The sequence below is a fragment of the Syngnathus typhle genome, linkage group LG10, assembly GCF_033458585.1.
Source record: "Syngnathus typhle isolate RoL2023-S1 ecotype Sweden linkage group LG10, RoL_Styp_1.0, whole genome shotgun sequence".
Lineage (NCBI taxonomy): Eukaryota > Metazoa > Chordata > Actinopteri > Syngnathiformes > Syngnathidae > Syngnathus > Syngnathus typhle.
Genome location: NC_083747.1, coordinates 4189309 through 4215217, shown reverse-complemented (window position 1 = coordinate 4215217; position 25909 = coordinate 4189309). Strand labels below are relative to the sequence as shown.

At 42.4% G+C, this 25909-nt stretch overlaps 4 protein-coding genes across 11 annotated transcripts in view; 2 read left to right on the top strand and 2 right to left on the bottom strand.

Annotated features, from left to right (window-relative positions):
- The first annotated feature begins 886 nt into the window (after positions 1-886).
- On the top strand, positions 887-16725 carry skap2 (src kinase associated phosphoprotein 2). 4 transcript variants are annotated; one of them, XM_061288875.1, is made up of 12 exons: positions 887-1038; positions 1293-1398; positions 1469-1494; positions 2137-2244; positions 3241-3321; positions 3456-3539; positions 3616-3740; positions 3972-4035; positions 4104-4223; positions 4999-5108; positions 8302-8404; positions 14663-16725. In XM_061288875.1, exons 1-11 carry the CDS (start codon positions 999-1001, stop codon positions 8392-8394), a joined length of 957 nt encoding a protein of 318 aa, XP_061144859.1. In that variant the 5' UTR covers positions 887-998; the 3' UTR covers positions 8395-8404; positions 14663-16725. The 4 variants fall into 4 exon arrangements, with proteins under 4 accessions (XP_061144859.1, XP_061144858.1, XP_061144861.1 ...); XM_061288874.1 differs by having other exon boundaries at positions 8302-8421; XM_061288877.1 differs by lacking the exon at positions 14663-16725 and adding an exon at positions 13285-14225.
- An 805-nt stretch (positions 16726-17530) lies between these two features.
- On the bottom strand, positions 17531-19821 carry snx10b (sorting nexin 10b). 3 transcript variants are annotated; one of them, XM_061288909.1, is made up of 6 exons: positions 19661-19821; positions 19376-19511; positions 19198-19298; positions 19000-19101; positions 18547-18756; positions 17531-17913 (listed from the first exon to the last, which is right to left on the bottom strand). In XM_061288909.1, the coding sequence occupies exons 2-6, from the start codon at positions 19466-19468 to the stop codon at positions 17769-17771; spliced, it is 651 nt and encodes a 216-aa protein (XP_061144893.1). In that variant the 5' UTR covers positions 19469-19511; positions 19661-19821; the 3' UTR covers positions 17531-17768. The 3 variants fall into 3 exon arrangements, with proteins under 3 accessions (XP_061144893.1, XP_061144892.1, XP_061144894.1); XM_061288908.1 differs by having other exon boundaries at positions 19376-19488; positions 19661-19818; XM_061288910.1 differs by having other exon boundaries at positions 19376-19474; positions 19661-19815.
- A 303-nt stretch (positions 19822-20124) lies between these two features.
- Positions 20125-23612, bottom strand: cbx3b (chromobox homolog 3b). 2 transcript variants are annotated; one of them, XM_061288920.1, is made up of 5 exons: positions 23335-23612; positions 22758-22902; positions 22281-22425; positions 21841-21974; positions 20125-21573 (listed from the first exon to the last, which is right to left on the bottom strand). In XM_061288920.1, the coding sequence occupies exons 2-5, from the start codon at positions 22895-22897 to the stop codon at positions 21453-21455; spliced, it is 540 nt and encodes a 179-aa protein (XP_061144904.1). In that variant the 5' UTR covers positions 22898-22902; positions 23335-23612; the 3' UTR covers positions 20125-21452. The 2 variants fall into 2 exon arrangements, with proteins under 2 accessions (XP_061144904.1, XP_061144905.1); XM_061288921.1 differs by lacking the exon at positions 23335-23612 and adding an exon at positions 22998-23287.
- Positions 22791-25909, top strand: part of osbpl3b (oxysterol binding protein-like 3b) — a 37359-nt gene continuing 34240 nt past the window's right edge. For both annotated transcript variants that reach the window (XM_061288692.1, XM_061288693.1), the window contains exons 1-2: positions 22791-22932; positions 24594-24709. The gene's annotated coding sequence lies outside the window, so the exon portion shown is untranslated. The remainder of the gene's footprint in view (positions 22933-24593; positions 24710-25909) is intronic.

Genomic DNA, 25909 nt, shown 5'->3' with positions numbered 1-25909 from the left:
TACTATCATGATGCATTTTTTAATACCGCTTGCCTCATTAGGCTAGCGGATGATCTTGAACCTATCCCAGCTGACTTGGGGTGGGATACACGCCCGACTGGTCGCCAGCCAATCGCAGGACACATACAGACCATTCTATGGGCAATTTGGAGTCTTTGTGGAGCCTGACATGCATGCTTTTGGAATGTGGAGGAAACAGGAGTAGCAGTAAACCAACACGAGCATGCAAATTGCAAGCCTGGGAATCAAACCTGGAACCTACCTCTTAACTCTGAGGCAGATGTGCTCACACTTCCATCATGCATCCGTGCAAACTCAATAAAGAACATTAGTATTGAATACTCTCAGTAGTCAGCTCTTTTGTGGATGTCATGAATGCAGACAAACAGTACGGAAATTCAGTTTTGTTGGGTAATCATATTAAAATCTATTTGAATATTTCTTGTATAGATAAAAGGATAACCAAAAGAGAAAAACTTTTCCTAGCAGATTTACGATGGTGTAAAACTATGCACAGCATTTTATTGATGCTGTGAGGGGGATGTTACCGCTATCAAAAGAGGAACACCTTTCTGCCTATCAATAATCCCTGTTTGGATTTACAATGTTGCGGTAAACATCATAAACTAAACTGTCCCCTCCCCCTCCATTTGCTCGTGACATGTGCCAGGAGCCCAGCGTGATATTATGAAGAATCAATGTAAAATATGACAACGCTATTGTGCTGTGACTTTAATAGTGCGTCAAGCCCCATTAAAGCATCAAGTAGGCAGTAGCTGTCTCGTTTATCGTCTGCATACACACAAAGGCCGCAGCGCCCATAAACGTCACTGCGCGTGCATGTGTGCGTGCGTACGTGCGTGCGTGTGCCCGCTAATAAATATTGCACGGATCACTTCCGCCTTGTGCGCGGGAGCCGTTTAACTCGCCACTACTTCCGCATCACGTGACCTTTGCCTCCAGCTGGACTCTTTGCTCAAATCAACACGGCGGTAACAATGAGAACTGTTCCCGAAGAACTAACTTCGCTCATTTCAGGTAAAAAAAAAACACTTTTTAAACAGACAAGACAACGTCCTTTTTAAGATGTTGCCATTTTGTTATTTAGAAATTGAGATAAACCGCACTTCTCCACTCCAGGCTGCCTCTAAAAGAGGAAGCAGAGGCTATAATATGGATGATAACTTCTGTTACTTTTTCTGTCACTTCAAGTTCGAACGCGTACCTGTGTTATTTCTTTTACCTCTTCAACTCAAATATTATCAAATTTGTTCCCCCTTTTTATTGTTTAGACCTTGAGACTTTCCTCTGTGATGGCCTGAAAGGGGAAAATCTAAGCAAGAAGGTGAAAGATAAGAAAGAGGCATTCATTAAACGGATTAAAGAGGTCAAATTAGGGTATGCATTCTTCTATCTGTTTTATATCCTATCCATGATGCTAAAAGTATGTCTTCTTTCTTCAAAACAGCTTTCCACAGGATTTCAAGGAAAAGAGTAAGTTATTTTTATTTGGAAAATGACCTGCATTGATATGTATGTAATATGGGTCGTGATTTTAGCCGCCTTCTCTTCCGCTATAATTTGAATGTGTGATGTGTCATTTAAAAAGATTTTATGTGAGGTAAATTGCTTAGAAGGGAGCTGGAAGACCAGCTGTAATTTACATTACAACACATAAGTGGATTCAAAATAGACATGGTGGAAATTCAGACATGTTCACTGAGGGACTAGCTAATTAAGTGTTTCATGGATTAACGAGGAGTAGTATGCTGTCATGATGAGAAGTTCTATCGAAATGATAACCAAATGCAGGTGTAGTTATGAAATATGAAAAGCTGACAACTAGAACTGCCTCATGTTTTAGCCACACACCTTGTTGGTAAACAAACACGCTGTAGCTCGGCATCTGCAGTGAATTATAGCGAACCATGAACTTTAACCCGAGTTGTTATTTTTGGTTTACTATTACGACCCCTTAGCCATTATACAGTACATTTATGTGGTTTCACTATTATCACTGTCCCCCTGAGGGCTGCCATGACTACCACGTGGCCTGCAATAAAACCAAGTTTGACCCCCTGCTTTATAACCACAACAATGACGTGGCCAGTTTTCTCCTCTGCGGTCCTCCTTCAGGTGGAGAGGACTCAGGTGAAGATGAGGAGGAGGCGGACAGCAGCAGCAACAACGACGCAGGCTCGCTGCAGTCCGAGCGCACCGACAGGGAGGATGAAACCTATGAGGGTAAAAGCGCTCTGAACGAGCTATTCGCTAGACTTTCCTTTAAACAAAGTGACTTGGAGAGTCACAGTGAAAGAGACATTCCAACTGTAACTTGGCAACCCACTTTGGGAAGACATTTGAGAGCGTAACTGCTTTTCCCGCCACCTGTTTTACTGCGCAAGAGTGTTTTATTGCTCGTAGACACACTGAAGTACCAAGTCTGAGAAAAACATCAACATAGATTTAACCCTCTGTGCCCTTCAAAGCATAACCTTTACTCTAGTATTCTTAGGAAACTCTACGTTTGATTGTCCTATATCTATCAATGGTAGAAACAGCATGTGACTAGCAGCCCGAAGAGTCAATTCTAGTTTTTTTTTTTATTTCATTTAACGTAATGTTCTGAAATTGCACATTTCCCATTTTGTATTTTTGTCCCTCGTTTATCCAGGGAAATAGCGCCCATTTACTTTTTTGCTGTAGCGTCATGACCCTCATTTTAACCTTTCACATACACTAAACAGTTCCTATTAATGCTAAGACTATGGAATACTTTTAGGATCTATTATTTAACTGATTATCCCCTCAGTTATTAGAATGATCTCAGAAAAAGTTGATTCAGAATAATAATCCAAAATATGCTTGCATGCTTTAGATCCCATCCTCATACAGGTGTACCTAATATTGTGGCCAAAGATCTGTGTCTGTTCATGTATCAAAATAAAGTGTCAAGGAAGTCCAAGTGAAGTGGTGATTCAGAGGAGGAGAAGAGGGGAGGGGGGTTTATGGCCCGTAACCAGCTGCCAATTTTATGGCGTCTCGTTCACACAAAGCAACTTTGACACAGCAGTTGAACATTTGCATTGAAGTTGCACAGTGCAGCGAGGAAGCAAAAAATCCCCCCAGTGGATGTGCCGGAACTTTTTGACAACCATCATCTCATTCTGGGGATGTTAGAACCCATCTGTTGGTGTTCTACTCATCAAAGAGTTTTGAATACTCCAAACTCTCTTTCAGGGTCGCAGCAGTCACCACCAATGGCGGCCCAAGACCTGCAGTCGATTCTCATGTCGGGATACCTGGAGAAACGCAGGAAGGGTGTGTGGTCAGCTAAATGAACACACTGCTCAATCCAAGTTACATTCCAAAAACATGAATGATAAGTCAACAGAAAGTTTTAAAATGTGAATTGTTGTATGTGGTTATTTTAAGTCGTTTGGTCTTCTTGACAGATCACAGTTTTTTCGGCCAGGAGTGGCAGAAGAGATGGTGCGCTCTTAGCTATCGCACCTTCTACTATTACGGCAACGAGAAAGGTATCACTTCTATATTCATCCCCAGTTGGAGTGACACAAAAGGAATGTTGACAGTGACGCTGTTGCCGTGTGACAGACAAGCAGCAGAAAGGCGAGTTCAGCATCGATGGCTACACTGTCAAAATGAACACCAGCTTACGGAAAGATTCCAAGAAGGACTTCTGTTTTGAAGTCTCGGCCCCTGACAAGCGAGTCTATCAGGTGCTGAACATTTGCCGTCCCCTTTTTTTCCAATATGCATGTATTACATTTTTCTTCCTGAAATGTATTCATTGATTCGACACCGCTGCATAAAAATGTATTCAAATGTGTAGGTTTTAAGATGAAAACATCTTGCTTGCGGAGCATTTTTGTGATTCATGAATTCAGTGTTTGTTTCCGTCAGATGAATAATTTGTCTGACTGCCATATTTTTGCCCGTCCTTTGATTAGTTTTGTGCGGCATCGGTGAAGGAGGCAAAGGAATGGGTGAAATGCATAGACCTCGTTTTGAAAGGTTTGCCGTACGACTACGGTTGCTAATTATGGATTTCTTGAAGTTATACTTTGCAAATGTATCTGCAGATAAGTCTGGTATCATCCAAGAAGAAGAAGAAGAGGACGAAGAGGTGCAGGAGGAGGAACAACAAACGTATGACGATGTGGGACTTGCACCAGATACAGACATTTATGAAGTGCTCCCAGGTAAAAACAGTATACGTATATTGTTTGAATTCATAAATACTAGCTAGAAGGGGATGTTAGGGTAACAACGTTCCCCAACTACCAAAATATAAACGATGGCAGTTTTGTATAAGAATCGTTGGGTCCTCTTGTCTAATGTGAATTTCTATAATTCCAATTTGTCTTCCCGCAGCTGTTTAAATTTGCTGAAGCAACACAAATCATTTGTGATTCATGATAAAAGTTTACAACAGAAATAAACTTTTTGGCTATCTAGCAGACGCGGCATCGTAGATCAAGAGAATGGCTTGGATGCTTTTTCGCTCATTTTTCCTTGTCACTTGGTGCGGAATTGGTGGGGGCACGCTCACGAGGCCCAAAGCCCAATTAAAAAATTGGCCCGTGCCTACCGTGCCGTTTGATCGACAACCGAGGGGCTGACAAAACGGCACTACGAGGATTACGAGACAACTTTATTTATACACGTTCATTTCCCAATTGAATCATTGCTCTGTATTAGATATAAAATGCCAAATTGAATGGAAGAAAACGGCATCGGGTGGCCCTCGACATTAATCTTTAAGTGCCGCACTTGCGTTGGTTCAACAGAAAAAGAGAAGCGACAATTGTTGGGGAAGTTTTACAAGTACGCAATCCTGGGACTTAATCGCAACCTTCTTGACCAACTTCCTGTTCCAACAAGAGCTGTTTTTATTAGCTCCATATATCAAATATTGAACTTGAAATGATTCATTTCTTGGTGTTTATGTCCTGTTTTGCAACTCGATGTGCTCAGAAACAAGCAGCGACTTCCAGAACTACTACCAAGGCATATGGGACTGTGTCGGGGACCACCCAGATGAACTCTCCTTCAAGCGCGGAGACACCATTTATATATTGAGCAAGGTAATGAAAACCTGCCTTGTCTAAAACCTAGAATGTAGGTATTTTTATTAATGCACAAACTCAACAGCTATGTTGAGTGAGGTGGCAGGACCACCTGAACGAAGTTATTCCTAGGCCCTGGGAGGAACTGCTTCTTGATATCCTTTACTGGCAGCACCTGGCCGGCTGCCTGGAGCTGGAGGCCGAACGGGCCGCAGTCAGCCTCAGGCGCTTTGATGGGGATTAGATGTGTCACGACGGAAACTGTTTTAGTGCTGTTGGCTCGCCGCACCGTTCCATCGCGTCCGTCTGGGCCGCCTCAGCGCACTTCCGCTGCTGCCTTCAGCCCACACACCTATCAGACGCCTCGCTCACCTCGCCAAATAGGAATGTGTGTTCTCGGGAAGCCAAGGCCCGGTCTGACACGCTATTCAGAACAGGCGAGGACGTGTGCTAGACGTCCAATTTCCGAGGCTTGTCAGCTAGCTAAGAGGCTGTGGAGGACTGAGAGGACCTTGTGGGACAAAACGAGATCATTTTTTGTTCCTTTATGCTGCATCTAGCACAATTATGAGGGCAAAAAATGAAAGTAATTTCAGCCCTATGTGTGAAATGCTGACCTTGGTAGCTGGATGGATTCTTGGCCCATGTTGCTAACTTGAGTCTTGCTGACAGCTTGCCAGGGCATTTTTGTAGTCTAGTCTGCCATCTAGTGGCCGTTGCGTGCAATCATTCCAAAGAGACCCCCCACTCCCCAAAAAAACAACTACATACTGCATTAAAGTAGATCATTTAATTTTGCTCCTAGTTTTCGTACAGGTGCATTTATACAAGATGCACTGCATCAAATGTGCTTTTTAATATGTTGTCCTTCTCATGTCACTAAACTAAATAGAAATGTCTGATTGCAGTTGTTCCCCACTGCAATCTGAAGTGATATTAAATATGACATATTGATACCCGATTACTCGTAATATTACCTAAAAGGGTTATTCTTGATGATCTCCAGCAGTTAATGCAGTGTTAAATGAAAAATTAGATTATTTTTTTCTTTTTCTACAATTAGAAAACATTTTCTCGAGTTGAAATTCTCAAGTGTTCCTTTTGTTGCCCACTGACAGTGTCAATCGTTTGTGTTGATCACCAAAACGAATGATGTCCCTTTCACTGGTGCGAGGAACAAAACGAAACAAAGCAGACAGACGTTCCAGTGCTCAATGGCCAAATGCTTGTTTACGACTCCCCTCTTTGTGTGCGGAAAAGGGCCAAGAATCAAGTTGCCCTTTCACTCGGACTGCCAGCGCCATTAGCTGGAACCTTGGTGTTGGGGGTTGTGGCCCACTGCGAGGCCAATGACCATAAAACCTGTCTGGGCTGCAGCGGGAGGGACAACCGACTCCTTGCTCCACTCACGCTCCCCTCCCCAATTCTCCATTTCCATCCCTCCCCCATTCCTCAGCTCAGAAATAGCTGTAGTGCTACAGCTGCGGGACCCCCCAGTCGGACCTGAGTGTTGATTATAGTGCCCGACTGTGGCTGAGAAGGGCGGGGGGGGGGGGGGATTCGCTTTTGTCCAGATATGCCGCAACAAACACCCCCCCCCCCCTCCTCCTCCTCGGTTCAAGTCACAGCACATAAAACTAATGGAGAAAAGTAACGTCTCACTTCCTTTAAGTGGCTGCAATGGTTGATAAAATGTAAACACTGTCCCGGCGTTATGCTGCTGCTGTGTGATGTTACTGTAACCTACATTAACCCGCCGTTTAACACGTACTATCCAATATGTGCTTGTAAACAGATGCACTGGTTGTTTCCTTAGCCGTAGGTATTAAAACGACAAGGCGGCGTTACTCGCAGAGCACGGCTTCCGCGCGTAGCCTGCCGTTAGCCCGTTTGTCTCTCTTCATGTTGCGTCCCGCACCCACTCAAGTGCGACTTATTTGTCAGCCCGAACTGCACAATGAGGTGTTGCCACTTTCAAAGGCTAGTGACAGGAAGTTGTTATCTGCACACACACACCACACACCCACACACACAGGTCACTTCTGCTTTATTACCAAGAGGCCTCACTTTTATCATGTGACAAGCAAATAGTGGTTGTGACGTCTGTTCAGAAAACCTTGAGATGGTCCAACTTTTTTCGTTGGAAAGTGCAGGCCAATGCTTCTCTGTAACGGCAATCCCGAGATATCATGTTAATATGGTGCCCCCGGGAGCAGCAGGGGGATGACGCCAGAGTCATCGCATTGCTTTTCTGGCAATGGCGTGACAGGCTCTTAATCTTCTCTGTAGAGAAAGTCCAATATTTTCAATCAATACGGCACATGTTTGGACGAAGAAAAATGCTAGTCCAATATTCCCAAATGAGCCACACATTTTCTTGGAGCAATGGCTGCTGTTAAGCTCAGCAGAAACAAGTGGAGAAAGACTAATATGACTTTGTTTTGTTTCTTGGACACTCAATAAGTGAATACAGAAGTGGTCCGATCTGGATTTCAGACACGATGCAGGTCCCTGTTCCGCCCTGCTGCGCCGTTCCTAGTGTTGATTCATGTCCCGGCCAAGACTTTGATGTGAGGTCAGACTCTTGGTCAAAGAAAGAGGCGAGACCTGTCTCCACAGTATCGTCCACGCAGCTCGCTATGCTAACCGCCACTCGGAGGAACTTTTACTTTGCCTTGCCGTGACAGATTTATACGTGATGGCTTTTACGTACAGTGAGGCTGATGTGTGTATAATCTGGCAGTCGGGAGGAAATGTGATGGTGAGCAGAAGACGATGCAAGGTAATGTCGAAACGGTGGACCCTCGAAGGTCACGCGTGATTTGTTCAGGTCCTTAAAGGGGAAATCCAGTCGTAAAAAAATTCTCCACAATCTGTTCCATGCGCCGGCAAGCAGCACACTAAACACGGTATTCTGATCATCAGTTACATACGTGACCAAACCCGGAAAAGAAGCAAGGCATGATGGTCGTTACCTGAGCCCCCTTTTCGGCACTGTGGTGTCATTTTCCGTCGTCGCCAAGGGTTACGAAAAAAAATAGCCATCCCCAGAGATGGATGAAAAGGGTCGATCTTTTTTTGCTTAATTCATATTCCACAAACATAATTTAAATTCGAAAGCTGTGTTAAAAAAGAAAAAAAAAAGTGAGTACACTCAGTGTTTCTTGGTGACTTCTCATCCTGAATGATTTTTGCATGTGTCTTTCTTCAGGAATACCAAAGCTATGGTTGGTGGGTTGGAGAGAAAAATGGAAATATTGGAATTGTGCCCAGAGACTACCTGCTGGAACTCTATGCTTTATAAATACAAGCCTGTGAGTGGATCAGACCGGTAATCATTTTGCTTAGTTCATTAAAATAGACTGGCATGCACTTCCATAGCCCCTGAGATCTACAACTATTTGACTGAATTGTTTTCCCGAATATTCCACATTTTCTTTCATCAAATGTATTCTCCACGGGTGCTTAGGCAGTGGCGTAAATTTATTTTTAGGGCCCCAAAGTGTTTTAATATTATAATTAATATAATAATTTTCATATGTTTTCACATTATCAAATGACATTTTTATATTTGAACATTTCACACTGTTAATATTCTTACATTTGTACTTGTCTGCAGCCTTCGTTTCCCTAAAAGAAAAAAAAAAGTAATTTGTAGCTGTTTTATTCCTTTTTTTTTTTGTACATTCAATTGTCCCGTCCATTTAAAAACATACTTTACATATCTTCAAATTCAGTTGTTGACCTTTATCTTTGCGGTTCATAACTTCTCATTCCACTAAGTCGCAGGGGCCATTCAAGTTAGGTAAAACGTTTTAACCCTATAATTATACCACAAGGTGGCAACAGAGACCCTGTGAAGCTTATAGATCGAACCGAGCCGTAACCTTTGCCCTTTTTAGTGTCATAGCTGGACACAGACTTTCAATATGAGACGCTCAGTCACTTTTCCGATAAATACATATGTATCTATTTGTAATAAAATGATTCATTGATTCAGTCAGCACTTTTGCTGCGTACTTCAAAGGGGTCTGAGTGTGTTTTACGGCGCCCGAGAGAGTTTGCCGGGCAGCCGATCACAGCGTGCCAGATGGCCGGTTGGGCCGTGTGCCTGAGGTGCACTAATAAGGCAGACAGGCACTCTGATAGCACAGACGCTTATCGCCCTCCGAGGGGCCGTTTGACAGCGGGCGAGGCAGCGTTTGCTTGGCGCGTTCTTGCCGAGGTTAGACACACACTGTACATATCATTTTACTGCCTTCCTGAGTCAAATAGCCAGGCACGTTTTTTTGGGCCCGCTCAAGGTTTTGTCAAGGTTGTGACAAACTGGGAAGGGAATTGTGTCAGCGTTCCCTTCATCTTTCCTCCAGCGTCTGGGGTTTGTTCCTCCCCGATGATGGGCGAGCCCGGCGTCCTTTGGGTGACATTCAAAAGCGACATAAATCCCGCTCTTGGATCTTTTGCTGTACGGTGAAGCTTCTCTCCCGATTGGAGCTCTCGTCGATTACCATAATTAATTATTGAATATGTTGTGTTTATAGGTGGAGGGGAAACGTTTTGTTTTAGGCACGAATGGAATTTTCAGTCAGCACAGATCATCAAATGACATGTGTGGCAACAATACGTAATGCGGTCACATCAGCCAACACTTTTGTTTTGCTACGTAAATCAGGATTTCAACATGCCTGGCTTGATATTTACCCCCAGCGTGTTTCTTTTACTGTCCGAATATGGTTGCCAGAAGCAAGTAAGACTAAATATTGCCTTTCATTTTTATGTGACAATAATGGATTTCCTTAATGGATGTCAACTACACCCCCATCCCCCGTTTAGATGTAGTCTGCCATATTCTGGGAATATACAGGTTCTTTTATTGCAATTTAACATCAAGATAAAATGTTTCCGAGATAAATGCCAGCACATCATGAATCTATAGCACACTAAATTACACTAATGATACCACAACATCACCAATTAATACCTGGGACCATAAAGATGTGCCTATATCTATCTAGTAGATACAGTAGGTTAGAAACCATAGGACCATACATCTACAGTGGAAAGATTTTTTTTTTTTTTTTAAATTACAAAATGCGCTGTAAAAGATGACGACAACATAGGTAACTTAAAACTCAAATGCTATTTTCCATGATCTGAAAAAGAACAGATAATACTTAATACTATTTTGTCCCATTGTCCATTTTTGGCGAGTTGGCTATAATAATAATAATAATAATAATAAATGAATAATAATACATGTTTTTGTAGCTGAAAGAAATATAGTATATATTTTATATATAAAATATACTATAATACAATAGTGGAAAATTAAATAAAACTTGATCAATCCATTGCACAAATAATCATTAGTTGCAGCCCTAATAATTATTATTAGTCTGCACCATGTCAGCTATGTTTGTGGAATAGGGTTCATGGAAACCAGTAAGCCTTGAGATGTTTCAGCCTCATGGAATGTTATGCCTATGCATCTTGACCTCTTATAACCCTCGAGGCTTCTGCATAGGGCTCAAGGCGTGCTTTACACCGGTCACTGACTGGGACTTCATCTTGACCAAGCTGTCAGCTGTTCACATTCTACACTTTCACCAGGTCGTTGTGACATACAGTAGATCAGCATGCGGCTTCACTGAGACTTTCTGTCGGGAATAGCACCAAAGCTTTATTTATGTGCCATCGTCTGGGATTTCACAGCAAATGTATCGCCTCCCCAACTGGCCTTTTGTCAGTGTTCCATTAAAGCCCCTCTGCTGGTCCACATCCCTAAAAGTCCACATAGACCTTTTTCAAGAGCAGCCCCGTTTTAATTGAGGTCAGGTTCCGTTAACATAACTCACGGCACTTGACCCGTCAAGGTATCAGGTGGATGATGTCTGAATGTGGGGACTGGGTTGTTTCAAAATAAATATTTTTAGCATTAAAACCAGAGCATGTAACTGTTGTGGCTATCCTCAGACATGTACAGTGTTGCGTTTGCACCTAATATACATTTTGGAATTGTCGGACCGTAACACTTGTGTTTAGGAGATTTTGTTATCGTCCAATGAACCCAAGGATGAACTTTGGTTTGAACTGAAAAATGACACAAATTGAAATAGCTGACAGTGCTAGCACAAATTCTTTGCTAAGAAGCGGAAAAAAAAAAGTCACTATAAATGGTTAAATTGAGTTTGAATGTGATGCAACCTCTATATTTCAGTTAAATATTTTCCTTCCCTTCTCCGAAAAAAACCCACAATACACTATTTTTGCAAATCTCTTGCGTCACAATTCCTCTCTCTCTCAGCACCACCACTTTATTTCAAAACTCCCAAATCCACCGCAGAGTTCAATAGAAGTCGAAGCACGCTATGGAAGAATGTTAATAGCTCCGGCGTGTCCTGACAGACCATGTCCGGAGTTGTAAGGCATGCAAATTGATCGCCAACCACCTTGCTCCCAAATGAGCCTTTAACTCAATGATTTATGATTACGTTTAATGAAAGACAAACGTTTCTTACCTAGAGCACTGCGCCCACCTGCTTTCATGTTTCCGGGGTGTGCTGTTCTTATTTGTCTTCTTGTAACTACGGATTTCTTTTTAACAATGGGGGAGGCTTTTAAATGGTTTAAAGAGACCTGTGGGTGCATTTAAAGGCAGCTTGTATAATAAGGCTGCGCAAAGGCTGCACAAGTTGAAGCCTCCTTCAAATGTAGCTCACAAATTCAGCTTGTTTTGAAGGACACTGTTAATATCCTTCATGATTTTTTTTTTAGGATAAGAAATATTTAACTATTATGACTGCATAAAGCAGTTTTTTTTTTTTTTTTTTTGCCGATCTTTGCTACCCGACAGTCAGGTGAACCCCCAAGAATTTTTTTTTTGTTCTGGTCTTCCACTGATTATCTTAGTAGATGAATTTAGCTTGAGCTTTCACTGTACTTTGACACGATTCCATATTTCATAGAGTGCGGCTTTACCCCTGCCGAGCTGTCACGCCTACGAGAGCTATCTCCTGCCATGTCACTCAGGATAAATCAGTCGGATGGGTGTGACAGGTGTTTGTCCACTTGCTATAAACATCTCCCACGCTTCGCCCCCTCTTCCTCCATCTCCCCATTGGTTATTTACTAGGCTCCAGCCTCCATACTCTGCCTCTGTTTACTCTGTGCCTGGGGCTCTAATATGAGGCCAGAGCTCTGATTTACTCTACTAGTTAGTGAGCTGAGTAACGACCCCAGGCCGGATAGTTTACAGTGTGATGCGACCGATGCTCTAAGTGTAATTACAAGCCTCCGGGCACTGTTGCAGCTCAACGCCACTCTGCAGCTGCCAGTCTCTAGTACGCCAAGCGCTGCCATCTTTTCCCCCTCTTGTAGTGGCCTCGCATTCTAGGTGAACTCCACTCTCGATGTCAGCTTCTTTATATAGACGCGATACCCAGGAAGGAAGAAGGATCGAATAGCGGGGCTTTACCAGCCACTAAAAAAGCAAATAGCTCGTCATTACTCTCATTAAGTGTCGGCGTGGTATTTATTCAAGCTGCCAAGCTAGCCCGAGCTAATTTAGTGCGCAGCTAACACGTGCATTGCTGTTGCGTGTTTGATTGATCTGTTGAGTAAATGCGGCAGTGCTAATATTTTGAAGTGGGGGAAAAAAAAAGGTCAGGTCTGAGCCAAGCCATGACTAAAACCCCATTTTCCACAAGTGCTGAGTGCAGAGTAAAGTCATCCAAGCAGCGAATCCATTTTTCTAAAACACACTTATTTGCCATTGGCCGTCACGATACTGTACAAGTATATCAAGGAATGTGACACAGCCTTATTAAGTCACCATTACTGATAATTCTGTGAATTTAGGATTCTCATTAGGTCATGCGTGTGGTAGATGAAGAGCAGGTGGGTAATTGGAGTAATTTGTGGCCATGCAGACAGTGGCATGATGAATTGCTTTTGGAAAAGACAAGCTGAGCTGGCCGCTGGATCTACTGCAGAGTAAGGAGAATTTAGGCTCGCCATAAAAGATTTCCCCCTGCCTCTTATTTCACTCGGACATTTTTATGTTTTTTTTATTTTCTACCTCATTGCAGCCGTGAGCTGCCCGCTGATTTACGCAGGCTGGCAGCCAAGCGCCCAGGCCTCCGGAGACGGTGCCCTCTAACACCTCCATTCTTTTCTCGCCATCGCCTTCCCGCAGCCGCTCTCGTCCTCTCGCTGTCTCAACATTTACTGAAGTGGCTCGGACCGAAAGAGCTCCACCTCTACTCGTTCCTCATCTCTAACAAGACATTAGTCGGGACGGGGGTGTTATTCACAGCGGAGGGGATGTTCCCCAGTGTCAAGACACAAATAAGGATGAGTAGAAGCCGTCACAGGCACTGATGCTATTTTACAATGCTCATGTTTCAAGTGCTGTTTGAGCTCGCCGCAGCCTTTTATTACTTGAATGCTGTGAGATGGGCATTTGCGTCGTGCTCTTCTGCACTTCTTAATCTTCTGCTTGGTTTTTTTTTTTTTTCTGGGGAACAATGTGTGGCTTAATCATACTGAGAAATACTAGGTTGTTTTTCTTACTCCCTGGGTGGTTGTGGGTTTTGAGCAGATTGGGGATAACCCAATTTACCTGAGGTTGGGTGAATAATTTTTACCCTGAAGATTGGATTTTGTAACATGCTTGGGAGATTTTGCTAGCTTCAAGATATTCAATTACTGTAAAAGAATACATGGACGCATCTTTTCTTTATCCTCTGCAAAGAACGACTAAGAACTCTTTTTCGTTGGTCTTCATGACTGTGTTATACTGCCACCCGGTGGCAAAGTCACACGCACCAGAAAGAGCTGCAATAAATAATCAAGGTTTTTGTAAAAAAAAAAAAAAAAGTACAATATAATTGTTTTACTTAATAACATGTTTTTGTGATTTTATTATTTTTTTTACGTTGCTAGTAGCTTACCAAATAGGCTGTCCAAGCGTACTACCAGATGCTCCGCAGTGATGCATAAATAAGCACTGTCGTCTTAAATTCTTTCTTTGCTGTCCACGTTCAGTGGCAGCACCTGTCAGCATTCACGTGCTACTCCATATTTCACAATGAACATTTCGGAAAGTATAAATAAATAGCAACCTGTGAGTGCAGAGATGCCGTCTCAATGCAAGGTTCTTCTCATCCATCATCCCCCCCACCCCCTTCTGAAGACGACGGGTCTTATTTTATCGAGCACCAGACTTTGGCGAACGGTGAAGCTATTGTAAGATCTCAGTTTACCCTCGGGCTAGTGTTGAAGGAAGCAACGGGTAATTGCGACATTTATGCACCAGCGCCATTTAATCAGCACTTGGCGGAGAAGTTGTTTATGTTTTATCTTAGGTTTGAGAATAAGCTTAACTTGGTGTGGTAAACAACTTGAAACTACTTTTTGTTATTAAATGATCGAAATATGACAAACTACATTAATTGCTAGCTTAAATGCATATGCGGGAAAAACTAGAAAGTGAGGTCACTCGTATCTCGAGGCACCACTGTGTTTTGCTGAACTTTTAGTACTCGGTTTTAATTTCTTGAATTCTTTTGCAGTCGCACACAAAAGCCGCCAGCAGTAGCTGACTCGCAAGGACCGTTAACTCATCTCGGCTGCCCCGTCATGCCGATTTTTGCGGCCGGCTGCAAGTCAAAGGTCAGTTTTGGCATGAAAAGCGAGATAGCGTGAAAAAATATTGCGAAGCGAGTGGAGTATAATTAACAATTTAATTAATCCTAGACTTCCACACCATTTAGCTTGCTCCCACTTTGAATGAGATTGCGCGGCTGTATAACAAAAGCGACACATCAGTCTCGCCTGCCCGGCCCATTATCATTTGGACTGCAAGCGTCTCATCCCTGCGTCATTCCTTTGCTCTCATCTCCTATCTATTGGCACATATCGACTGTTTCCACAGAGTCTCGGTCACGGAGATTTAATATCGCAAGTCATGCTTAACTTCTATGGCTACTAATGGATTGTGTATAATGTGGCACTTAAAATGCATGAGCAGCCACTGATTTATCTGTAATTTGCCTCCACTGGAGCGAATCTCCCTCAATACTTGGGGAGCACACCGGAGAATGTTACGGCGGAGTTTGAACACACTTCCCGCGCATAAAATGGATTTTTGGCCGGGCCGGTGACGGTGATAAGGGCGAGACGGGCGTGAAATCGCAAACTTGAGATTTGAGTCGCCCGCCTGAGAGACGATACGGGTCTCTCGGAGGCAGACGGACGTCCCCCAAAGGTTCCATCCGGCGTTGTTGTCAAACCGCGAGCATGTTAATTACAGTTTGCTCTCCTCACGTATTTGCTCTAGTGATAAAAATGTGATTTTTATATCCTGTTTGAATAGTTGTACTGTGGTCTTAGCCAGCTGCAGTAAAATTACACCCCGCCCCCCCCCCCTTTTTTTTCTTTTTTTTTTAATTCCCTTTGACCTCTTGGAGGTCACGCAACATGAAGCAAGGAGCTGTTAGCAGATCGATGGGTTGGGTTTAAAGGTGTCTGTGTTGTCATGGCAGCGGGCTAGGCCACCTCGGCTCAAGGTTAACAGCCGAGGGGCCGCAGTCATACGCCATTAAAGGAAGTGGTCGATGCCGCTGGACAGGTCAGACTGACACCGGCAACGTTTTAATCGCTCAGACTTTAAGTAAAGAAACAAGCTCTTAATGCCGCGCAGATTTATTGGCCATCGCCGGGACTGTGGAGTAATCTTTGTGTGATTTACTTAACCTCACCTAACATTATATCTTTAATTGCTGGCAACAAAGTGCTATATGATGAAAAGGAATGGAGCCCCCTCTTGCATTAGCAGCCCCATCTTTTAAGAATCTATAGTCATGAGTTTCCTATCAGAAACCTTGCAATAACACATCCATCCATCCAGCCGTCCATTTTCTATAGCGCTTTTTCAGCTCAGGGTCACGGCGAGCCGCAGCCTATCCCGGCTGACTTCAGGCGATAGGCCGACTACACTTTGGACTGGTTGCCAGTCAATCACAAGGCAGCAATTTTCTGTGATTGCTTTTTTTTTTTATTTTTTTTTTACACCCTCAGGTCATAGTTTCTGTAGTCTCTTCTTTCTAATGTTTTACGCAGGCTGGCAGAAAAATAAATCTGTGAAATTAGTAAGGTACTCTGGAGAAAAATAAAAAAATACAATATATTATATTTTCTAGTTCAGATTCAAAAATCATCTGTGGAGCACATTCCAAAAGTAATTGATGTTTGATTTGTATTTGTTTTGACGTTTTACTGTGTTTTGAGTGCCCGCTAAGGCACATATATTACAAATATTTTGTAATTATGTTTGGACAATATGAATGTTGAATAGGTCCAATAGGACTGTTGCAGGCGAGTGGCTTCGGTTAACACGCGATGATGGTGTGAATGTAAGACGGAATTGTTGACTTTGCGACCAGTCCAAGGTGCAACTCACATGAGACATTGGGCAGAATAGACGGGAAAGAAAATAGATGGTTTGATGGAATGTTGACGACAAAGTTTGTACTGTATCTCCCAAATACGCAGTAGTCAATATGAAACAAAACAAATCATGTGTTTGGATAAAAATGCTAAATGCAATAAAATCATTTATTGAACAATTTGACAACCTGTGAAGTTGTTCATGCAAAATTATGTTATAAAATAAATTTTCAAGTACTACCAGCTCCAGGAGAAATAAATACAACTGAATTATACTTATACTCATTTGTTTCCAGGAAACTCAAAAGATTATTTTATTTGATGAATATCAATTCTATCTACATAATAAAATACAACATATTTGATATGAACAATCCTTATGATACCTACAGGATAATTCATTTAAAATCATGGGGTCACGTCAAAATACAAAAACATGTTAAATATATGTGTTATCCTTCCCCCTCACATTGAAAACATTATCATAAGCGGACGTGCATGAGCAGACTTCCCGTCCACACATCCTTGGGCCAATTTCAATTTGAGACCCATCCGCCGTGTTCTAAGGTGATGACCCCCACCCCTCCCCTACCCCCATCCTTTCAATTACTTACGTTTTTTTTTGTGTCCGCTCCTGCTCGGAATCTGTAATGAGCGCCGATCTTATCTAATTAGCTGTGCAGATACTGTATGTCACACTAGCCTCATCCTGTTTAGTGTTAATTACCTGATGAACACACACTGCATACAGTAACTCCACATGTAGAAGCATATAATGCAAGTGAAGTGAAGTGAAGGGATGGGGGGGGGGGGGAGATTTATGCAAATGCCATCAAGACAGTGTAACTCATGTTAGTACTCTTCCCACCAGTCCCTCCCACGGTCCCACCTGACAAGTCTTAACTCTGCTCGGGTCACACCTTATTAATAAAAGTAGTCACTGTGAGACGCGTCTTTACATATCTGGAAGTCAGGCTACCGAAGAACTGTGATATGTGATAGTTGTTTATGAAGTAAATATAGACAACATGCTGCACATTCACGAGATGTGCTTAAAAGAGATGGATGTTACAACACTGCCACCTTCTGGTACCTTCTTTTTGGGCCAGCATACATGTAAACAGTTGAAATGAGGACTGAGTACCTTTTACTTAGATCAGCATCAGCGAAACGAAAGGAAATAATAGGGGGAAAGTTCACAAAGTAACAGTTAACGTTGTTCTTTGACTCTCAGTATTTCACCGAGCGATGATGTAATGTAGAATCTGGAGACGAGCAGATGCTGTGCTCTTGATCGGATCCTACGTGATCAGATGCAGTCTGCTTTAACTCCAAATCTTCTTTAAATTGGCACTCGGAACTTCTGCACTCGGAGCTTGAAACACAAACAAGGGAGATTACTTTTCGTTTTGTGTTGTTGATGATAGACATGGTGAGATGTATTGTTTTGGGTTATTGCTACAGTATTTTTTTGTTTGTTAGCATTAGCAGAATTAAAAAAATATATAAACAGAATATATATATATATATATTTTTAAATCTACAGCTTTTAATGTAAAGCGTTGTGCCGAGCAATACTCAATTTAATCACAGGTGTCAGACTCAAGGGGTAGCACCATGCATCTAAAGTGTTGCAGTTCCGCGTCTGGCCAGCAGATGTCGGGGCTAGCGATATAATTTTGCCAGATCGATAAACTTGTTAATTCCAACATCAGGGCAGCGTGGAGAAAAAGGAAAGTTGTGCAATAACAGCCCTAAAATAACTGTCATCATGTACACAAAAAAAATCAACCATGTTTTTTAGTTCAGGCCAAATATAAAAATATTGTGGCCAAGGAATTATGTTAAAGTGAGAGGAGCAGTTTAAGTAGAACAGTTTTGCTATTGACAATAGGGCTAGGCTAACTCTGAACACCGCAAAAAAAGTAAAAACCAATCCACAAATATTAAAAAAAATCTATCAAAATCGATATGAAACTTCAGGAGGGTGCAAAATGTCATGTGATACCTGTCTGAATCAGAATCGCCGGACATGTTTGAGTCCTTCTGCAAGTCCTCTTGGGATAGAAACCTCCTGATGCCGCAGCACTGCACCGCCTGGGCTACCGAGTATTGGGTCCTTCCTTCGGCGCAGGCCTCCATTTTGGCCACGCTGAGCTGCGACTGCAGGAAAAGGTGCAGGCAGCTGTCGGACAGCAGCAGAGGACTCAGGAGGATCCTAAATGATGGGATAATAACATTTTAGTGCTGGCCATTGACCGTTTAATAAGAGCATGATGAAAAAACGAAACGACCGAGTCATTTATTTAAATTGCACTTTTGAGTGAGTTTCCAGTTTCAACCTGTTCTATAAACAAACTTGAGATAACCCGGCCTCATTTTACTCGCAATATCCCAAGAATACATCTAACTGAAAAAAAGAGCATTTAAAAAAAACAAACATTTATATGATAATGCTTACTGTTCTAAGAACCTCTGAAGGCCTGCCATGCGTTCAGAGATCTGCTGGGCGTTATTCAGGCTGAAGAAGGGGTTCTTTGGGGGCAGCTGCGGTAGTTGCGCCCTGACAAGGACAATTGAAAAAAAAAAAAAAAAAGACCCTTTAACTGAGTTCAGACAACATCGGAAGCTGTGTGACTGTTGAATCATTTCCGCTCACATCAGCATGGAGTTTGCTTGCAGCCTTTGTCGGAGCCACACGAATTCACTAAACCTCCTTCGCACGCACGACATCTTCTTGGTGAAGAACACACTGTCTGTCTAAAAGGCGTAAAGAAGTTATTGACAGGAAATATTTTGTGGCTGATTAAAAAAAAAAAAAAAGCTGCTTTACTTACATGTAAGCAAATTTCATAGTCCATGTATGCATGCCAAAAGTCATTCTTTTGGATGCGCGGGTCTCGAACCCACACGCTTATCACCTGCTGCATGGAGGACTGAAACGGGAGTACTGGCCGTGAGGGAAAAGGGAAGCTGTTTTAAATAAATAGCAAATAGAGGAAATTGCATGACACGTTGGGAAAATCCATACAAGTGTTTGTTATTGCTCAGCTTCAAAAAGACAAGTATAATGCCAGGTAAAACAAATGAGTAAAAATGAAATGCTTAACTATCAGGCCTACCTGAGTTCATCGGGGAAGTCAGTTCCTTCTCCGGCAGGTCGACATGTCGCAACGTGTTTGTGTTTCAGATGAATGTGATTGTGTTGTGAATAGCTGTGAGCTGGAGGGTTTTATTCTCAGCTTTACTGTTTGAAAAAAAAAAAAAAAAGGCCAAAGGTTTCAAAATGCTTGATAGTCAGTCACAAGACTCCCATTGGCTCCTCCCATTTTGCCCTCTGGTGCCGCTGTAGCAAAACAAGCCTCCAACACAAGCATTTGCATTGTCTTGTCATTGACATTGAGCCAAACCCTGATCCCTCTAAAATTATCACTTTTCAGGAACCCCCCCCAAAAGTCCCAATACAAACCCTGAACTTGCCCCAGTACCACATGGTGCTAAAATATTAGTGTGTAAATTTGCTACTGAAAAACTGTCCAGATTTTTGCGGTTGCAAGCGCGTGAAAAGAATACAAATGGCCCAGAGTAAAGGTCACACAAGGAATCTTTTATTCGTTGCCGCGTCACAGATCTACAATCCCTACACACACGTGCGGTAAGAGCGGCTCAGTAGTTGAGTAGGTGTGTTTTGTTAGGAGGTGTAAGGTTAGGTCGAGCGTGCCAGAACAGGATATGTCCCTCGCACGTGAGGAGGAAATGACCGATGACATCTAAAGTGCTACGTTGAACTTTTTGGGAGATTGTATGCAAAAAAAAACTGTGCACAACTCTAAGGGCAGTAAGGCGACTTTTTTTTTTTTTGCTCTGTGGTGAACAGCACCGGTTTGAATAAACAAAATCTCTTAAGAAAAAAAAAAAGGGAATAAAATATTTGGTACAAAGCAGCTAATTTGAGATAAGATGGGCAACAATTTTGAATAAAACATCAGCCACAAAATACACTTAACAGGATACAACCAGAAAAGAAAAAACAAGTAACAAAGTACATTTTGCACTTAACCCTTGCCCCCAGTGGTTTTAATCAGTAAAACCTCTACTCCATTTATTTAAAAGCTTTAGGAACTTTGAAAAACAGCCACACAGTAATGGAACTAGCTTTCACATAAACACAACACACTTCCATTAAAATAAATGGATGACCCAAAAAAGTGTGGCAACAGGAACACAAATGTGAAAATAATTTTTGAAGCAAAAAAAAAAAAAAGCGCACACACGCATGACCGATGAAAAGAATCAAATGTAATTCAATTCCTTTGCTTATCTATAGTCAAAATTATTTCTTCCATTTCAATGCCAGTGTTTTATTAAGTTGAAAAACGCAACTCGCAGTTGAGCATCTGCTAGTCAAACAGCACAGTGGTAACTTAAGTATATTACAGTGGCATAAACCTATTTTTAATCCAGTACAGCACATTTGTCATTGTTCCTAAACTACTTTTGCTTTAAATATTCAAACAAGATGATTTCCGCTTTATATCACAGGTGTTAAGTTTACATTGCAGCTACCTCTTCAGTAATAAAACAATTTCTTCTTGCTCCACTGACCATAGATTTAATTGAGAGATGCCAGTTCACTACCTAATGCGAAAATGTGCTACAACACACACTGGAGGAAAAAAAAAATGAGCAGAAACATTAATCGACTACCTTCAAAAATAATACCAACAGTCCACAGTGATAGGGTGTGCTACATGATAACACGAAAAGAGGCTAAAGGCTAATTAGCTGCAAAAACGGTCGCGCTTAGCGTCCGTTATGTGCTTGAGGTCAGCTGAGCGTCGCCGCTCAAGAGAGGTAAAAGGAAACATCACAACATCACAGCGTAGGTTCACCTCGATCCCCCGACGGCCCGCGTCACTGTTCGTCATCTCCGCAGTGCCACGTCAGCTTCTGCTCGTAGAAGTCGATGACCGCCTGCGGGCACCTGGCGCTCGCCTCGTGGGCTGGCAGCAGGGCCACGTCGCCAGAGTTCTTCCTGTGGCCGCGAATAAAAAAAAAAAAAATTAAAATTTTATATCAAATGAATTACTGCAAATCCCAGAAGAGCTAATTTTATTGTGGATTATTTAATTGTGTACTTTTTTTTCATATTAGCAAAGGGAGGGGCAAATCAAGGCCCAACTTAACGCATCACTTCCCTGAATTCAGTTTCGCGGTTGCACGCTTCCAGTCATTCAACCAACACAAAATCTCCAATTACTCATTGTGAAAACGGCAATTTAAAAAAAGGAAGTGAATTTACCATTTGACTAAAAACACGAGCTCTCCTCGTCTGTCCGTGGAGCCAATGATGCATTCAAGCTCGGGGTAAGCGCTCAGATCTGCGAGGGTGTCTGGATCATCACCGCAGGGCTGTGTGTGTATCTGTGGTGGGGACTACATAAGGTGAAATGAGTTGAATGCGGTTTTAAGTTCTCATAAAAGAGGAATTCATTCTAAAAACAAGAACAAAGCGGCTAACTTTCTTTTTGACAAAGACGATGTGGTGTGTATGCCTCTAACTCAAGTCTGCTGACTATTCTCCAATAACAAAAGTGTTGTTAACAGAAAAAACCTTCTTGGAAATAATCATACAAACACAATTCCAGGAAAATTCCTACAAACTGTCACCTTGATCACATTTAGGTGTGTTCTTTTTTGTAAGGAGGTGGAAACATGACCACCTCCAGACAACACACTCACAATTTCTGTCTCATCCATCATTTCTTCTTTCGGAACAAACTCCTGCTCTTCTTCCTCATTCTGCTGCGAGAAACTATTTCTCAGATACTCCTCAATCAGCTCAGGACAGTCTAGGTTGTCTTCAGGCTCCCACGTGTTTTCTGCACTGGAACCAGAATGAATAAAAAGAGGGATGAGTGACCTTAAGTCACGTGGATTGGAAATAAATGCATTTTCTGTACGACTTATTGTTGGAACGGAAAGCCGGGCCGTGCTTTTATTTCATAGAGGATGAGGAAGTGACATGGTACAAGGGAAGCACGTGTAGCGATGCTATATTTGCGACACTGCAACAATGTGAATTAATATTTAAGCAAAAGCACATCAGTGGATTTGACAGTGACTACACAGACAAAATTGTTAGATATAGTGTAAAAGTCATCAAAAGTGAGTTGTGCGAATAATATAATTTGTTCACTGAGGAAAAACGATACTTACTCCGTGAAGCCTTTCCACTTTAGGAAGTACTCCACTCTACCATTGACAATCCTACGACGAGTGATCTTCTCAACCACAAATTGCTGCACCTCAGAAGAATCCTCCGTCTTCCTCTGCTTGGCCGTCTGCTTCTTCCTCATCCTTCCTGCAACAAGACACACAACGATTACAAAACGTGAGTTCAAATTTCCTTTTTGCTTTGTGATGTGTTGTGATATGGAACTTTTTATTCGTCATTACCTGCTATTGAAGTTTGAATCAGAGAAAAATGAGTCGCACTTAGTCAACTACTCACAAAAACGAGCACAGTGCACACATTTTTGTCATAATTCCAAAAGTAAATTTGGCCGAAATTGTTATTGCGTGCGCGCGCATAGTGTATCATTCACACAAGAACTCATGACGTATGTTTACATAGCTCCACCTGCTGGATTCTACCCGGAAGACAACACGCTATCAAACAAACACCCTACTCGTCCACACATTTTAGTTTACAGGACAGGACGCCGGGCTAGCCTAGAAGTGTGCGTGCGACCGGTTCGGCTCATTCACGCCGCGTGGGGGAAAACACACGTACGTTATTGTGAACGCGACTGCCCCGCTTCGGTCCTTCTTTTCGCTTCAGGGGAGGGGCTGGTGTCCGGAGAGAAGTAACCCGCACTCCTCGTCCTCGGTGCTGACAAACGATCCGCTTCCACCGTGTTTACATGCGAGAAAATAACTTTTCGATGGGCGACTTGCGATTAAAGATGGCCGTTGGATGCTCGGAGGAAGGAAGTGGTTGCCAAGGGAAAAGGTCATGCCAGGAAAACCGGGAGGAGACGACGGGAGCGCGCACGTCGTCGACCAATCACATGTCAGTCCGTCTCGTCCGCGTCCTCGTGGGTCGCTGGTACGGAAGCGGCTCCGCCGCCCATGGGTGTCACCTGGGTATGACACGCTGACATCCTCTGGTGTTTTTCGATATTTTTCAAAATATTTTCTATATTACAGCTTTGATATATTTTTAGTTAAATAATAATATATTGTTAACGCTAGCTTTTTACGGAGGTATGTTCAATCACCGACCCCCTAAACATTACTGAGTTGACCGGTGAGAGAGCGCCCCCAGGCGTTTGATTGACAGCCTGTTACTGTCCAATAGGGAAGCAAAAAGCCTCTGATTGGCTATACAGAAGCACGTTTTTTCCCTGCATGTTTTGAATGTGTTTGCAAGCAATTTCAGAAACCGCCGATAGAGGGCAATGTCTCACTGTATAAGTATTTTCCTCGTGGAATCGCAGACAGTTGTCAACTACAGACAGGTGCATAGTTTTTCTTCACTAGTAGCATATTATCATGCCATACCAACTAATGTATATATTTGATTTAGTTTTAAAACAAAATTATATTCAATGCATAATGTGGTAGATATTAGATATGGCTGTCAGTGTTATGTGGTTGATTTCTACTCGCGTGCAAACTGCTTCCAAATGATGACCGTGTCAATGAAAACAAAATATTCGCATTATCTCTGATCTGTTCCAATACCTCAGTGAGAATTCCAATTTATAGTATTTCCATAGCCCTTCAAATATAAGCTATCGCCACCCCTTTGTTTGTAAAATAAACAATGCAAAATGTTTTATGGAGGTCTTATATTGTATCTCATTTGAGTTGGTGAACCAAGCAAAATGTCATAAGAATGTTGTGATCGGTCACCTTTATGAAAAATGTTAAGTAAGAAACCACCAGAGAAGCCACTTGGGATGTGATTAAAAGTGTTTTCATGACAGAAGCCTCCATGGGAGATTAATGTATGAGTATTCTCTCTCGTTCTCTCTTTATGGATCCTAGTCTCCAAGGACCGAGCCTCCATGTGAATCCATTAGTATCTGCTGCACTACGGGTCCAGTTCAGTTCTCAGTGAGGCGTCGATGTCATTATCCGAAATCATTCTGTCCTGAAAAGTGGTACAGTACAATTTCTTCTATGATCAATTACTCACACCGTGCCATTGTTGTTCCCAACCTCGAAAAAAAAGTGATGACACAAGCAATCGAGTGCAGGGGAAGTGGTCCAAAGATGTATTTACTATAAGTTGCCAGCGCTTATCACCATCTCATTTTCTATTTAATGAGGCTACCTGCATATGATTTCTTTTGCCACAGCAGCGACAATGCGGGTACATGCGGATCGCTGCACATAGATGTTTTTTTTTTTTTTACTTTCTGCGCTGTTGGTTATCTACAGCATGACCCTTTTGATTGGCTTTTCTGAGGTTTGAGCTCCAGTTGCCCTAGTAACACACCAACGACAGGCCTGCGCTGTCACCTCAGGTTTAGGAATGGCATCAATGCAAACCGCCAATTTGAATTTCTATCTCTGCTACTGTGTGACTTGCCTTTGCATTCTCTTGGCCAAACTACAGTTTGATAACTTTGAGAATAGGAACTTTTTTTTTCGGCATAGTTTGCAGTAGCGTGCAACAGTTCGACGTAATATTTTGCTTACCTTAGTTGCATGAGCGAGTCAAATACGCAAGTGGTCATAATGTCGCGGCCGGTCCGTGTATATTCCATTTCATTTGCGGCCGTCCTCATTCAATAATGACATGCATCGCGGCACTTTTTGTCAAAAGCCAAATGGAATGAAGCCAGCACTGCCCAGAGCAATAAAAATGAAATAAGGTTGTTAAGGAAATGACACGCTCCAGTTTACACAGTGAAAAGAATGATCACGTTCCTTCCTAAATCACCCTCCCTACACACCCAAGCCAGGCACATTGCCTGAGCCCTTTGTGAATGTAACCCTGAGAGAAAAGATTGATCCCGATCCACTATGAGTGACCAGAGGTCCAAGTCTTTTTATTTATTTATTTTTTTAATCTCCCCTGTTCCGCTAGTTCAAGTTAACTGGTCCTCGGCACACAGAGCCACACTAAAGCTTTCCCGTACATTTCTACATTTACCTTCTTTGTTCGTCAAAGCTTTGCTCCTCAGCGAAGCCCTGAACGCCACTTTGAAGGACATGTTTTTAGCGTAGGCGGAACACCATAACCAGCTTTTCATTCCCATCAAAAGAGCAAGAAAATTAATTCTGCAAAACCTTGCAAGGGATTGACCTTGAAAGTCAACAAAGGCACAGGCAGGACTGACGTTTGAATGGCTGAA